Raw genomic sequence first — 16,304 nt, 5'->3', positions numbered from 1 at the left:
CTTTGTACTGAAATATGCTGCTTAGATGCTTCCTAAATTGTTTCCTTTCAGTTATTTAAAATTATTTAATTTTTATTCTTAAATTATTTTTAAATCCTTCCACATAAATATTTATCCCAAAGAACCTGCTTCTAGAGAGAACCAAAAAAGAGTGTGAGAAGTGCACACAAATATTACAAGCAGTAATTGTCAAACTGCAGTGGTGAAGGGAGATGGAGCAAGCTCTCCCTACCTTTCTGAAGTAAATAGTATGCTTTCTTCTTATAATGGCTTAGAGTCTAAAAAGTACAATAATAGTATAAGGAAAACTGCTAATTCACTATTTCTCAGCCCTGGCTGGACATCAAAATAAACTGTGAAGCTTAAAGAAGAAAAAAATTTATTTCCCTTGCTCAACCCCTAGAGATTCTGTTGCAGTGAATCTGGGATGTTTCCCAGAAACCTGGGCTTTAAAAAGCTCTTCAGATGATGCTCACGTCCGTTTCAGAATGAAGACCCACTGCCTTATTTAAAGCACTGTAAAGAAAGAGGGAACATTGAACTGAATTCAGAAAAAGTTGATTAATAGAACAGTTTGCATTTAGGGGTATTGCTGGCTTATTGTAAACATTCTTGGTAGATGTTTATCATTCAGTTTGCATTTCTTAAGTGTAGTACTTCTGTCCTGGTATAGGATTTTGGTTTGTATTTTGTTTTTGTCTTTTCAGAATGCATCTTCAGTTTTAATACTGGACTTCATTGAGAAAATAGGGGCTTGGGATTTTTCGTTAGCCAACTCTCAAGGAAAGTTAATATTCTGTACTTTACCTAATAACTAATAGAGATTTTTTTAAATGATTGCAACTTTCACATCGTAATTTAGGAAAACAGAATAGTGTGATGAACCTCCATGTAGGTTTCCTCTATATCCCTACTCACTCTCCCACAGATTATTTTGACACAAATCCCAGATATCATACAATTTTATCCCGCTTGCATTTCTAAAATGTGTGTATTTTTAACATAAACACAATACCATTATAAACATAATACCATTAGAGCACTTTAAAAAATCTTAATGTTAAAATCCACTCAGTATCCAAATTTTGCTGATTGCTTCATATTTTTTTCACAGTTTGACGAAATCAATATCCAAATAAGGTTGACACATTATATTTGGTAGCTATGTCTTTATGTTTCTGTTATGCTACAACTTTCTTATTTTTTCTTCCCCCTTTAAATTTATTTATTAAAGAAGCTGGGTCACTACGAAACATTTTTGAAAGAAATTAAAGAAAACCTATATAAATGGAAAGACATCTGGGCTCATGGATTAGAAGACAGTATTGTTGGGATGGCAGTGCTCCCCAAATTTATCTAGAGATAAAATGCAATTCCTGTTAAAATCCCAGGCCCCTTTTTTGCAGAAACTTACAAGCTAATCTTAAAATCCATATGGAAATACAAAGGGCCCAGAAATAATCAAAACAGTCTTTAAAAAGAACAAAATTTGGAGACTATCCACTTTCAAAACCTACTACAAAGCTAGAATAAGTAAGATTTTGTGATACTGGCAGAAGGATAGACAAATGGATCAGTGAAATAGAATCAAGAGTTCAGAAATAAACTCACATTTATGCTCAATTGATTTTCAACAAGGGTACCAAGAAAATTCAGTGAACAAAGAATAGTCTAGTCAACAAATGATTTGAGGCTACTGGATATCCACATGTAAAAGAATGAAGTTGGACCCCTGCCTCACACCATATATAAAAATTAGCTCAAAATGATCAAACACCTAAATGTGAAAACTAAAAGTATAAACCTCCTAGAAGAAAATGTAGGCATAAATCTTCATGACCTTGGATTAAGCAGTAGTTTCTTAGATATGGCACCACAAGTATAAACAACCAAGGGGAAAAATAGATAAATTGAACTTTACGAAAATTAAAAACTTGAGCTCCTGAGGAGACCATCAGGAAAGTGAAAAGACAACCCACAGAATGGAAGAGAATATTTGCAAATCATATATCTGAAAAGGGACTTGTATTTAAAATATATAAAGAACTCTTATAATTCAACTATAAAAAGACAAATCACCCAATTAAAAAATGGGCAAAAGATTTAAATAAAGTTTTCAAAAAAAAACATACAAATGGTCAATAAGCACATGAGAAGATACTCAACATCATTAGTCATTAAGGAAATGCAAATCAAAGCTACAATGAGATCCCACTTCATACCCACCAGGATGGCTATAATCAAAAAGACAGTAACAGGTGTTGACAAGGATGTACAGAACGTAGAATCCTCACACATTGCTGATGGGAATGTAAAATGGTACAGCCTCTTTGGAATACAGTTTGACAGTAGCTCAAAAAGTTAGACATAAAGTTACCATATGACCTAGCAGTTTCACTCCCAGGTGTATACCCAGGAGAACTGAAAACTCATGTTCACGCAAAAACTTGTTCACAAATGGTCATGGCAGTATTATTTATTATAGCCAAAAAGTGGAAACAATCCAAATGTCCATCAACTGATGGTTAACTAAAATGTGGTGTGTCCGTGCAGCAGAATATTATTGGGCTATGAAAAGGAAGGAAATGCAGTAGTCCTCTCTTATCCACAGGAGATACTTCCAAGACTCCGGTGGATGCCTGAAACCGTGGATTTCCCTATATGTACTAACCTGTATATACTAATGTGCCTAACCCTATATATACTGTTTTTTCCTATGCACACATACATGTGATAAAGTTTAATTTACAAATTAGGCACAGGAAGAGATTAACAACAATAACTAATAACAAAATAGAACAGTTATAACAATATACAGTAATAAAAGTTACCGTAGATCTTAGAAATCTCAGCATATGATTTTTTTTCTTTCCTCATTAAGTCAAGAACTTTCACCTTTTCACTTAAAGGAAGCACTTTACAGCTTTTCTCTGGCATATCCAAATTGCCAGCATCACTACTCTTGCACGTTGGCATATTAAGTAAAATAAGGGTTACTTGAACACAAGCACTGCAATACCAAGACAGTCGATCTGATAATCAAGATGGCTACCAAGTGACGTAACAGGTGGATAGCGTCTATACTGTGGATACGCTGGACAAAGGGATGATTCACATTCTAGATGGACCAGGATGGCATGAGATTTCATCATGTGACAACAGCATGCAATTTAAAACATAATTGTTTATTTCTGAAATTTTCGGTTTAATATTTTTAGACCATGGTTGACCACAAGGAACTAAAACCATAGAAAGTAAAACCACAGATAAGGGGGGACTGTTGTACTGATAACATGCTCCAATGTGGATGGACCTTGAGAGCATTATTTTAAGTGAAAGAAGCCAGACAAAAAAGACCACCTACTTTTTTATTCTAATCACATGTAATATCCAGAATAGGCAAATCTGTACAGATAGGCATACCAGTTGCCAGAGGCCTGGGATGAGAGCGACAGGAGTGACTGCTAATAGGTACAGATACTCTTCTTTGGAGGGATGACAATGGTCTGAATTGCTTACTGGTTACAGTTGCACAACTTTCAATATACTAAGAACCACTGAATTGTACACTTTGAAAGGGTGAATTTTACGTAAATTATATCTTTTCTTTTTTTTTTTTTTTTTTTGGTGAGGAAGATTGGCCCCGAGCTAATAACATTTATTGCCAGTCCTCCTCTTTTTTTCTTCTCTCCCAAAAGACCCCGCAGTACACAGTTATATATCCTAGTTGCAGGTTCTTCTAGTTCCTCTATGTAGGACAACGCCTCACCATGCCCTGATGAGTGGTGCCAGGTCTGCACCCAGGATCCGAACTGGCGAAACCCTGGGCCACCGAAGCAGAATGTGTGAACTTAACCACTTGGCCACAGCACCAGCCCCTCAATTTTTTAAAAAAAAGAAAAACCTGGGTATTTGTCTTGTAGAAGGAAAAACTAGCCAAAAAAAAAAAAGCTTTAACTTGACAGAAAATGACCTAATACAACTATAAAAAAAGTAATTGACAATTCAAATTCATTTGATACTGAAATCTCTTACGTTAAGCAGGTTCCTGCTTTCCTTCAGAAAGGCACTGTTTTTTTTTTAACTTATTGAAGCACTGAATCTGAAATCTGTATTATCTTATTTTCTTTATGGCCCTGATTACTATCTAAAATTATCCTTGTTTGTTTGTTTATTGACTGCCTTCTCCTCCAATAATGTAAGATTCATGAAAGCTAGATTGTGTCTGTGCTATTCACTCCTCTGTACCTAAATCGGTGTCTGACACAGCTTGATCAGAAAGGATCAGTTGGCATGAATGAGCAAATGTATCTTTCATAGCCTGCCCAGCATGCCTTTGTGATGGTAAGGAATATTGCACAAGAACAGCATCTCATTCCGTCGTCTTGTGTTCCAGACTGCTGCGCTTCGAGCTGTGGGCAACATTGTGACTGGGACTGATGAGCAAACACAAGTTGTTTTGAACTGTGATGCTCTTTCACACTTCCCAGCACTTCTGACACATCCCAAAGAGAAAATTAATAAAGTAAGCATTTTTAAATACTGTTTAATAAATGGTATATAAAATGTCAGCAGTCTTCATTTGTAAAATTAGGGACTCAGACTTGTCTGTAATATTGGTTATTAATATAAACTCATTTAGACATCAAGAGCAAATAAAATATTTTGCTCTTTATAATGTGGATTAGTATATGATTTTCCATACATAAAACAAACCAATTGTAAACAGTGTGAATTTGGCTCTCTTGGAAATGATGAAATAGAGATAATTGGGTGTTGAATGTTGTGTGAGTGGAAATTTTGAATACGTAAGTTAAGTAATTAATATTTTATAGGTACTTAGTAGAGTGTGTGTGCATGTGTGTGTGCTCCTGCTGGCTATGGGAAGGGGGCGCTGACTGGTGATGCTGATACTGGAGTGCATCTGAGGCTGTTGTAGAAATTCATGGGTTGTTGATTACAACATTGCCGATGATTATAACCCAAGAACAGCTCACCTAAGTAGCCTAGCACCCTAAAATCTCTGACAGGTTCATTAAACATGCTCCTGTGATCTGATCCAGAAGAGCCTACTGCACACTAGCTAATACTAAGAGTTTTTGAAGTAAAACTTGATTACTAGTTTTTGTAAATAGAGAAAATGTTTCACTTTAGTAAATTGGTAAATTTAATACATTTGTTAAGGTTGGTAAGTTATAGTAATATCCTACATAGGCTGTCGGGTACATGCTTTGTCTTATTTTATGCTAACTGGTTTCAGTGTGCATTTATCACGTATGAAACTTGTTTAGAAAATGAAAAACTCATAATCATTTTGGCCGAAGTAGCACCATTGTTTTGTAAAAGGTAGCATAAAAAGATCATGAGGGTAGACCAATGAAGCAGGCAAACATCTGGCTCTGCTTTAGCTCTTGAGAGAAACAGTGCAGTGAAGGACTGTTAGAAATATGTATACTAAAACAACCCACTGTGTGACTTTTCGTGTCTCCATTGTCATGGGTGATTGAGATTTATCTCGTTTGGCTAGAGCTCTTGATGAGAATAGGTAGACAGTAAAGCACATTATGTTGAGGGGGTTGCTGAATCTTGTTTACAATAGTTTTAGGATTTATATTTGTATTATAGCTCATCGGTTTTTTAGTATTTGTTCAGCCAGGCTTCTTTTGTCTTAGTGTTTGGGAACATTGCTTTCAGAAATTCTTTAGAAGGGTTATTTCATTATGACTTAGATTAGGGCCTGTAGCAATCTGTCCAAGGAAAATATGGCAAGGGGAGAAAGGAGTTGAGATTCCTAAAATTTTTATTATGGAACTCATTCCATAGTAAAAATCATTTAAACATTGTAGTGAATGTATTTTTTCTTAGTTTAGATGCAGATTTTATTTTTTAATGAGAAATATTGATTCGGTCTTGTTCTCCAGGAAGCAGTGTGGTTCCTCTCCAACATCACTGCAGGAAATCAGCAGCAGGTTCAGGCAGTAATTGACGCCAATCTTGTACCAATGATAATACACCTTTTGGATAAGGTAAGAAAATCATCTTGTTTGTATCTGAGGGAGAAGAACGGGATTTAAATTTCACAAATTATGTGAATATGTACTTTTCTCTTTATTTAATTAGAACCTATAGAGTGGCATGAATACTACAGTAAAGTAGTGTTAGCATTAAAGCTTTAAAGCCCAGCAGTTTTATATACAAGAAACGTTTCCTTTAGGAACCCCTAGCCCCTCTTCTATAGCATTCTTTTACCAAAATCATCATTATCCTGGGATTTATTTAAAAATTCATATTATTACTACTGATTATAAATGCATATTTTTCTAAGCACTTTACATATATTACCTCATTTAATATTGTAATTCTGTGAGGTTAAGAATTATCCACATTTGACAGGTGAAGAAACTATGGTATAGACATAAATTGCCCAAGATCAAACAACAAATGAGTATGCTCTTTAATTGTATGCCATTATCATCTCCCTTGCTTACGTTAACATTTGGGAAGGAGATGATTTAAAATGTCACAATCACAGCTTGAGGTTTTTTTCTGAATGCTGATCTGTAATTACAGAGAAGATACTTCCATCTTTTCCTCCATGTTTCCTACAAACCAGTAGTAGAGGCTAGTTTTCTATTAACTGGTAGATCAGATTCAGTTTCTTAGGCAAGAAAACGTAATCCACTACTCTCTGCTTCCAAACAATTCACTTCAGGAGACACTGTCTGTTCTACATCTAATGAGACTAAGATTGATAAGTGAGCTCAGGTGTTAGCCACCTACTCCAGCTGACTTTTATAAAGTTTTCCATCAATTTTTCACCTAATGGTTTTTAGGCAGTTATTGATGACTAGAAACTGCAAAATGATGACTTTCTAATTGTCGTTCTTTATGTGTTAGCTATGATTCTTCAGTAAAGAGCTTTTTCTTATCAGCTATTGGTTTACTCTGAAATACATTTCACCTAGGAGAGGCAAGATAAATTCTTGGTTCTTGCTCATTATCACTCAGTTTTTAGAATGATTTGGTTCCCTAATAACATCGAAAGGCGACTTGGGTGGAGTTTTTAGTGTCATTAGGAAATTATGGATTTTTACATATATATATATTTTGTAAGTTTTATTCCATTATAGTTATTCTTTCTGACACTTGAGTTGTCCCTGACCAATGGGAACGTTTTAAATTTAGTGCCTGTGCCTTTTTTTTTTTTTTTTTTTGGAGGAAGATTAGCCCTCTGCTAACTGCTGCCAGTCCTCCTCTTTTTGCTGAGGAAGACTGGCCCTGATCTAACATCCATGCCCGTCTTCCTCTACTTTATACATGGGACGCCTACCACAGCATGGCTTTTGCCAAGCAGTGCTGTGTCCACACCCGGGCTCCAAACTGGCGAACCCTGGGCCGCTTCTGGAACATGCGAACTTAACTGCTGCACCATGAGGCCAGCCCTTAAATATATTTTTTCAATTTTTATTTGAAAGGCAGTACATGAGGGTAAATGTCTTTATCATAGTGTCATTCATGATAGGCATTACTGTTTTTAAAACTTTATGTGTTTAAAGGATTCTTTATTTTAGCTTTGTCAAATTTGTCACTTTGATTAAAGTGAAATTGTACATTTTCCCATATTTTTCTTGACTAGTTTTATTTCATTATTGACTTCATTTGATCTTATATTACTGAACAGTAATACAAGTCAGTTTGTTGCCAAGAGAGTTCACAAGAAGGAGTCCCCATTGTTTAGAGTAAATTGGGTTCAAAGGCTTATCTTAATAAGTAAAGATTATGCATAGAAAGGCTAGAAGAAAACCTAGGGAAATAAGCAGTTGAGAAATCATTTCAGAAGACATTTTTTCCAGTTTACCCTATATTGAGATTTGTGTCCTTTGCTTTGCTTTTACAGGGGGATTTTGGCACTCAGAAAGAAGCTGCTTGGGCCATAAGTAATTTAACAATTAGTGGAAGGAAAGATCAAGTAAGTTCAGTGCTTATTTATTTCTCAAGACTGGCAAAATAACAGTACAGATAATTCTGAGATGTAGATTTCAGTAAATCATGATTTAAAATAATAGCAAGATAATGGGCATTCTCTGATATTTTGTTATTTTTTCTGCATAAAACTGTTACTTTGGCTTTCTTTAGTTATATTTCGTAGGTAAGTGTTCTCTTCTCAACTTCTTGACCTACAAGAATTTTCTAATCCATGGTAGTAAGATTGAAACACTTATAGTCAGGATTGTTTTTTTGTTTTTTAACAGTATTAAGAAAAAACAGGATTTTTTAAGTTAATACGGCAAAATGAAACTGCCTCACAGGTTCTCCTAACAAATGAACAACAACAAAAAGAAAGCAAAACAGCAGCAACAGCAGTTTACCAGCAGCAAACCAAACAAGGAGCTAAGCTTGGCTGGGACTAGGTACTCGGGTGAGAACTGTGAGGCGCCAGCGCACAAACTTCAACCAGGCACTCACTCTAAGGGTTGCGCGGTGACAGAGCTCACCACTGTGCCAACTGGCAAAAGAAAAGGACTTCTAAAGGTCCCAGATATGTTTCATAGACAGGTAGAAAGAGTGGATTTGGAGCTGATAAATAATCAACTGATAATTGTCACATAAGCTATAGACTGTGGCAAGCAGTGAATCCACTTAAATATGAATTCAGAGCATAGTATAAATACAGTACGTGGAAAGAAATAACAGAATTTTAAAATGAAAGAAAAATACTACAAAAATAGTACAGAACCAATTGAATAGTGACTTGAGAGCTGGCCAGGTATATGAGAGTGCTAAACGTCACAGCAGAGAGTCAGTGCATGCTCTCACATTGAGCAGTGTAGTTTTAAAAAGATATCATCTGGCCTCCTAACTGATTTCATAATTTCTTAATTTTAAAGGGGAAAGGGTCTTTGAAGGAAGTACTCCATATGGTAAAGAAATGTTTCCTATGAAGTTGGGTGATGCTTTCATTTTCACTTCAGTTTTTTTTCTTAAGTTCAAGAAAAATAAACACTACGTTAAAAAGAAAAGGATGTTAGATTCATGTAGTCTAACTTAACATGTGAGAGATAAGATCATGTTTCCATACTCAAAATTTAAAGTCAAAATTATTCCGCTGAGATAGTATGGTACACAAACGAAGTTCTGTTCTGTCTATTCTATCATGGTGTTTTTATTCAGGTGGCCTACCTAATCCAACAAAATGTTATCCCACCTTTTTGCAATTTGCTGACTGTAAAAGATGCACAAGTTGTGCAAGTAGTACTCGACGGACTAAGTAATATATTAAAAATGGCTGAAGACGAGGCAGAAACCATAGCCAATCTTATAGAAGAATGTGGAGGTGAGTCTGTTGTAAGCTGTTATTGCATACTTTAATGTTCTTTTTGTAACTACTTTTATTTTCTGACTAATAAAGCACTTCTATATTTTTCTGTCTCAGATAATCAAGTAACAGAATAAAGTAAATACTATATTCTATATATATAAGTCCTGCTCAGCTTCTTGCATATGCTTAAGTAACTGAACTGCTGCCATACATTAAACAGGCACTGTGCTAAGGTACTGGGAAGACAGTAGGAAACAAGACACAGTTCTTGCCCTCAAGGCATGTAGTCTAGTCATAGAGATAAATATGAACTGATTTAATGTGCTAATTACCCTAATAGAATTATACAACAAAGTGAAATACGTAATCCATCCTGGAAGAAGCAGGAAGTCACACCTGAGCTGGATTTTGAGAGATGAATAAGGATTAATAAAGTAAAAAGGGATGAAAGGTGATCCAGGCAGAGATAACACCATGAGCAAAGTCTGAGGTGAGAAACAGCATTCAGCAAATTATAAGTAGTTCAGTGTTGCTGAATCAAAGTATGGGGTAGAAACTGCCGAAAGATGAGGCTAGAGACATAGCCAATAACCAGTCCCCTTTGGTCTTAGAAGCTTTGTAGCACAGCAGATATTTTATTCTATAGGGCGGTGGTTCCCATATCTGGCTTTGTACCAGAACCACCCGCAATGTAAACAACACACCTTAGCTTTTCCCTCTTAGGATTAACATGTAGACAGAACATGGAAACCTCAAATGTAGCTGTGGAACCAAATGTAAATGTTACCAACCTGGATAAGCCAAAAAAGTCAAAGTATTTCTGACACAAGTTGACAAGTACAGGAAGCGAGAGCTAACTAAGAGTAGGAGGACCTGTGTCTTCAGCTTAGTTAGTGGAGGAGTTCAGAGCCTTGACAATTAATGTAATAAGAAATAAGCATTTTTAAAGTTACTAAAGTGACAAATAGAACAACAGAGAAAATAAAACGTAACTATTAAGTTAGTAACAGAAGATAGGGAATAGTGTTACAGAACTAATTAGGAAGTGAGTACCAGAAAAATTTAAAACCGTCATAATTAAAAATTTTACTACTGGGGCCGGCCCTGTGGCTGAGTGGTTAAGTTCGCACGTTCTGCTTCGGTGGCCCGGGGTTTCACCGGTTCGGATCCTGATGCAGACATGGCACCGCTCATCAGGCCACATTGAGGCAGCGTCCCACATGCCACAATTAGAAGGACCCACAACTAAAATATACAACTACGTGCTGGGGGGATTTGGAGAGAAAAAGCGGAAAAAAACAATTTACTGCTGTGTTTTTTTCTTTTATCATGTAAACATATTTTAATTATTAAAAATTTATTTTTATATATTAAAAATATAGGTCTTAATCATTGCCTACCTCACTGGATGTGAGGCCAGGAATCTATATCTTATAAGCTCCCCGGTGGATTCTGCCATAGGGTATGACAAGCCATTAGAAGATTTTCCCTAGGGGATTGATATGTTTAGATGGAGCATGAATATTAGGGGAATGGGACTGTTGGAGACAGGAGGCAGGAAACCAGTTAGGAAAATCGATAGTGGTTGGGCCACAATAAATGAAGGCAGTAATGGTGACAACAAAGGGTAGGTGACAAGATCCAAGGAATGATAGACTGAGGTTTTTGAGATTTGATTGTAGAATATTGAGGGAAAGGCTTTCTCAGATTTCAAGGTGATGTTGGTTATCACCAAGTAAGAATACAGTAGAAGGCACAGTGTAAATGAGGAAAGGCAAATAACAAATTGTGTTTTGGACAGTTTGAGTTTTAGGTGACAGTGAAATGTCCTGGTGGAATTATCATGCAGGCATTTAAATTTTAAGCTTCTGAAGCTCAGGAAAGAAATGAAGCCATAGATTTACAAGTCCTCAGACTATCTGTAGTAACTAAAGTTGTTAATGGAAGGGCCCCATAAGGAGAATTGAGCCCAAAACAACTTCCTCCATTTAAGGAATAGAGACAGGAAGAACACTCATGAAAGGGCAAGTTTACTTTATTAAGAGATCTTAAAATGAATTGTTACTTCTATAAAATAAAATGATCCAATTTGCATATCAACAGGTTAAGATTATATACTCTGCCTGTGATTTAATAAATTCATTAATGTTTACAAGGAAAATTCCCTTTTACCCTGAAATACTGTGGTTGATCTTGATCATTTTCCGTTATACTTAACAGATGTCTTAACATTCGTACTTATTAATCACCAGTATTTTAAATGTTTTTCATACATTCTCACTAGAAAAACTTGGCAGATGCTAGAAAGTAGAAGGAATCTGCTTTTAACTTTCAACAAGCAAAGCAATTCTATGTTATTACTCCTTATAAACACAGGTTATATAGTATTCTGCTGAGTAGATAGCTGTCCCATTGCTTACATTTATATGTATTTAAACACTAAGGTGTTTAATTTTTTAAGATAGAAATCCTATATCTTTGTGCGTGAAATCTTTTTATTTTTAAGATTCACCTTTAGAATAGATTCCCCAAAATTGTAGATGTGCAATCAAAAAATTGGATTATGTGGTCCCAAGATTATTGTAACTCTTATGTCACTACCTCTTAAATATTACCATTGTTTCACTTCATAACATTTCTTGCAGGACTGGAGAAAATTGAACAACTTCAAAACCATGAAAATGAAGATATCTACAAATTGGCCTATGAGATCATTGATCAGTTCTTCTCTTCAGATGATGTATTTAATAATTTTTTAGTTTTCTTAGTTTTATGCGTAAACATAAGTCTAGATGAAATAATATAGTAAGCTAGGACACAAGTATGTATTTTTTGGAATGCCGTTAAAATAGGTATATGACAGTAATGTCACTTATTTCAGAAACATAAATATTCCAATATTTTAAAGCCCCTTAAGGAATTAAAAACCAGTACTAGGTCTAATGGCAAAAAAAGATAAGGATTTTTTTTGACACTGGAAAAGTCTGTCTTCATTTTCACTTGATGTCTTTATCGTTCTCATATATTATATTGTTAATAGCATAACGTGTTTATAAATGAAACATTAATGCTAGTATATCCTATGATAAGTCCTTTATGACAGTAATTAGTTAATCCATATTTGAATATATTGTCAGTTAGTTGGTGACCAAAATAAAAATGAAAGATAAAATGAAAATAATACAACATCAAGAAAAATAAGTTGCTATACAAAATGTAAGGTATAGTATACAAAAGTATCTTCAGATGTCAGTATATGTAGTTGAAATTAAAGTATTAACTTATTTTTAGTATTGCTTCTTTAGAAAAGTTAAATCTAAAATTAAAGCAATTATTCCTTAGAAAGTTATAGTGATTAGATACAGACACCAGTGGATTTTCAGAATGATTTTCTCAGCTTTCAAAGACTAAGTTTAATACCACAACCTTTTCCACATTATCAAGAAAGAATGGAATGTTGTTAAGCATTTTGTTAAGCATATATGGTTTGAACATTAACCTGACAAGGACAGTACTAGAAAAGAAAATTATAGACTATTTACTTGATGATCAAGCTATTAGAATATAATGCCAGTTATATAAATCAGAAATAAAATTTTAAAAAGCATACTCTTTTAAGGATAGCTTTGATTACATGTCTTAAAGTTGGATTTTTGGAAGTCCTAATTTGCAATTAGGTATACACCAGGCCTTATGATTTCTGGTACCTAAATATGCAGTTCTTTTTTACTCTCTTAGATTGTGAAAAGAAAAATTCAGATAATGTGCATATTTATAGGAACTGTACTATAGGTCCATAATTTTGTGGTGTTTCACTAAAGAACCTTTAGATGTAAAGCATACAGAATATTATTTATCCATTATTAGCAGAGCTGTTATTTTACTACTTTAAGCTCCAATGTCGTTTCTCTTCAATTGCTATTAAAAACTCAAAGATTACACTTACTCTCCAAGAGTGGTGGCATTAATTTTTTTAATGTCATAAACTTTTATCTGTTTGTCCAAGTACAAGGGAAATAATAGTGAATACCCTCTCAGTTTGAGATCTAGGACCATCTCCAATTTATTACTTCTATTTCATTCTTTTGGAAGATATTCATCTTACATACTCTCTTAAGTTTCCTCTCATTTTGGCATCCCTCAAGAAAAAGCCTTTACAAAATGTTTCAGGTTTATAAAGGAATGGTAGGACACTGTTGGCACTCCTCATCTCTCTCATAGTTTGTTTAGGGGAGATGGAAATATTACTATAATGCTATTTATATACTTAAAACTAGGGGGCGGCCCGGTAGCGCAGCGGTTAAGTTTGCACGTTCCGCTTCTTGGCGGCCTGGGGTTCGCTGGTTCGGATCCCGGGTGCGGACATGGCACCACCGCTTGGCACACCATGCTGCGTGCTTCACATATAAAGTAGAGGAAGATGGGCACAGATGTTAGCTCAGGGCCAGGCTTTCTCAGCAAAAAGAGGAGGACTGGCAGTAGTTAGCTCAGGGCTAATCTTCCTCAAAAAAAAAAAAAAAGAAAAGAAAAACTAATCATCACTTTCTCTTTCTTTTTTCCCTTAGATTGATGAAGATCCTAGCCTTGTTCCAGAGGCAGTACAAGGTGGAACATTTGGTTTCAATTCATCTGCCAATGTACCAACAGAAGGGTTCCAGTTTTAGAGAGATGTTGTGGAAGTTAGGTACAATGCAGCACTGAGATATATATATATATATATATATACATATATATAAAAAGGTTTGATCCATCAAGCTTGGCTCATGGGATCTGCTGCTGCATTAAATCGGGAAAGAAAATGTGAAGATTTCATTTGGAATCACAGAAAATGCCCAAATGAGGTCAAGATGGCGAGTGGGTGCGAGTGAGAATGAGTGGCAAAATGTAATGAAAACTACATGAATGCTTATTTAGGTTGTTCAAAGTAAAAAGGGCTACAGGTCACAGATCTTCAGTGCCTGAGAAGGAACATTGACTTGCTCTATATCAATTGAGGGGAAAGTGCAGTACTGTCATCTTCAAGCCTTGTAAGCATAAAAGAGAATAGGATGCCCATATAAGTCAAAGGAAAATGAGCCCAGGCCTTGCTATGAAGCAATGTGTGAATGGACAATGTGGAATGAATGTCTGGCTCAGTGAGAGAAAGCCAGGTTCATCTTTCAAATCTAGGGCTCTTCACTCATGAAGCAGACGCCTAGTCCTGGAGTGACTGTGTACAAGGTGTGGTTGTGGTGCTGTATGTGAACGCATGCAAGCTTGATTTGCCTTCAGGGGGCTGATAGCAAACCTAGGAAGTCATCAAAGTGAGATCATAAGTGTTAATGTACACTGGACATGAAAACCAAGACCGGTTTAGCAGCAGACATTGGTTTACTCTGCAGCCTGTGTTTTCTATTCCCCTCTTCCCTTTTCCCACCCCCTCCTTTTCTCTCTCTCTTTTTTTTTTTCCCTTTTTTTTTTTTTTTTTTTTTAATTTTTATTTACTTTACCTAGTACTGGCTTTTTAGTTGCTTCTCAAGTCAGAAAACTTTTCAGGAAGGTTTCCCTGTGCATTTGCACCAGATGAATGTTTGATGCTGTGATAAGCTTTCCATATCATCAAAACTAATTTGTGTAGATTTTTGCATGAAAAAAAATCATAAATTTCCCTCAAAATAGACTGTGTTGCAGTACACAAATTGCCATAATGGTATAAAATAGTAAAATGTGCTTTAAAAAGCCATCCTTTTCATTTTCAGAGATAACATAAAGATCTTTGCATGAGGTAAATCTACAACATTGTTCATTTTTAGATTTTGTTGAGTCCTGTAAAGAAGAAGAAAAAAGTTTCAGTTGTGGTAGACTACCGTGCTGTGTTTAAATGTTACTTGTTTTCAAACTTTGTTTTCTATGAAAATGATATGGAAACTTCTAAAATGGAATTTGGTGCATATGTACTGCTGAATAAAGACCGATGAAGAGGTTTGAGTAGATGTACAAATCAAGTAATGGTTTGAACACCTTTAATAATATGCCTAATCTGTTCAATTGTTTTAGAATCTTTTTATCTTAGATGTAGGCAGCCATGAACAATCTATTTTGAGCCACTTTAGGGAGAAAACTTTGTATTTTTAAAACTTGCATAAAAGTTATGCAAGTGGTTTTTATAAATTGGAATAATACCTCAGTTTTGAGGTTATGCACACTAAATTAAATGTGACATAAATTAATTTGTACAAAAAGAACTCTTTATAAGGTGGCTCATTGTAGGAAATCCTGTGCCTTCCCCTTTGAGCACAAGTGTTGCATGAACAACAGTTTGCTATAAGAAACATACCAGATTAGCCACCATTAGCATCTATATCTACTTTGTGTTTAAAAATCAACTGGTAATTCTGAAACACTGTAGAATGGATAAAAATTATTTTGTGATCATAACTCTTTGTTGAACTAGAGTATTTTTGCAGCATTCCTTGTCATCAGAAACATGGTTAAAGTTTAAAACTAGAAGCAGCAGAAAACTAGCTTGTAAAATTTATCCAAGTAGAGAGCAGGCTAGGCTGTCGTGGGGAAATAAACATTAAACTTAAAGCAATGTTTTACATGGGGTGTGTGTGTACGCTGTGTGGATTTTTTTTATATATTAATGTAAAGTTAGAGTACAGTTCAATGGCTTCTATTAGCTTGTCTTTTTAAAGCTTTTGACCTAGAACCAACGAAACAGGTTTCTGTAATTTCACTGTAGGCATGGTAATATTCTGACCCACAGAGTTTGTTCAGGTGGCACCACCTTTGCTTCTGCTTTCTCCTGCCAAACCAGGGTTTTGACCTTCCTTCACTCTTCCAGCAAAATGGGCTGAGAGAGACAGCTTGAGCTATATTTTAAGTATTAATATAATTTCAACATATGCCACTAAATGATAGATTGCATACAAAGCATGGTTTGTACAGAAGGCTTAAGTTACCAGAAGGTGAAGATGATAAAACTTTGCATAATTCATGTTTC

The 16,304-nt window shown here is 35.3% G+C and overlaps 1 protein-coding gene and 1 non-coding gene across 2 annotated transcripts in view; both read left to right on the top strand.

Moving 5' to 3' along the window:
• KPNA4 (karyopherin subunit alpha 4) overlaps positions 1 to 15,905 on the top strand; it is a 66,752-nt gene extending 50,847 nt beyond the window's left edge. The window contains exons 12-17 of the mRNA XM_046658912.1: positions 4,397 to 4,525; positions 5,922 to 6,026; positions 7,898 to 7,969; positions 9,172 to 9,334; positions 11,965 to 12,059; positions 13,885 to 15,905. Coding sequence (XP_046514868.1) covers positions 4,397 to 4,525; positions 5,922 to 6,026; positions 7,898 to 7,969; positions 9,172 to 9,334; positions 11,965 to 12,059; positions 13,885 to 13,983 — 663 coding nt within the window. The 3' untranslated portion in view covers positions 13,984 to 15,905. The remainder of the gene's footprint in view (positions 1 to 4,396; positions 4,526 to 5,921; positions 6,027 to 7,897; positions 7,970 to 9,171; positions 9,335 to 11,964; positions 12,060 to 13,884) is intronic.
• On the top strand, positions 4,747 to 5,063 carry LOC124238756 (small Cajal body-specific RNA 7). The gene has a single exon (XR_006888363.1). It is a non-coding gene; the product is annotated as a small Cajal body-specific RNA 7 (non-coding RNA).
• Positions 15,906 to 16,304: the final 399 nt, after the last annotated feature.

This window comes from Equus quagga, chromosome 4 (genome assembly GCF_021613505.1).
Source record: "Equus quagga isolate Etosha38 chromosome 4, UCLA_HA_Equagga_1.0, whole genome shotgun sequence".
Lineage (NCBI taxonomy): Eukaryota > Metazoa > Chordata > Mammalia > Perissodactyla > Equidae > Equus > Equus quagga.
Note: the sequence above shows the minus strand (reverse complement) of the source record. Positions and strands in the feature narration are given on the sequence as shown.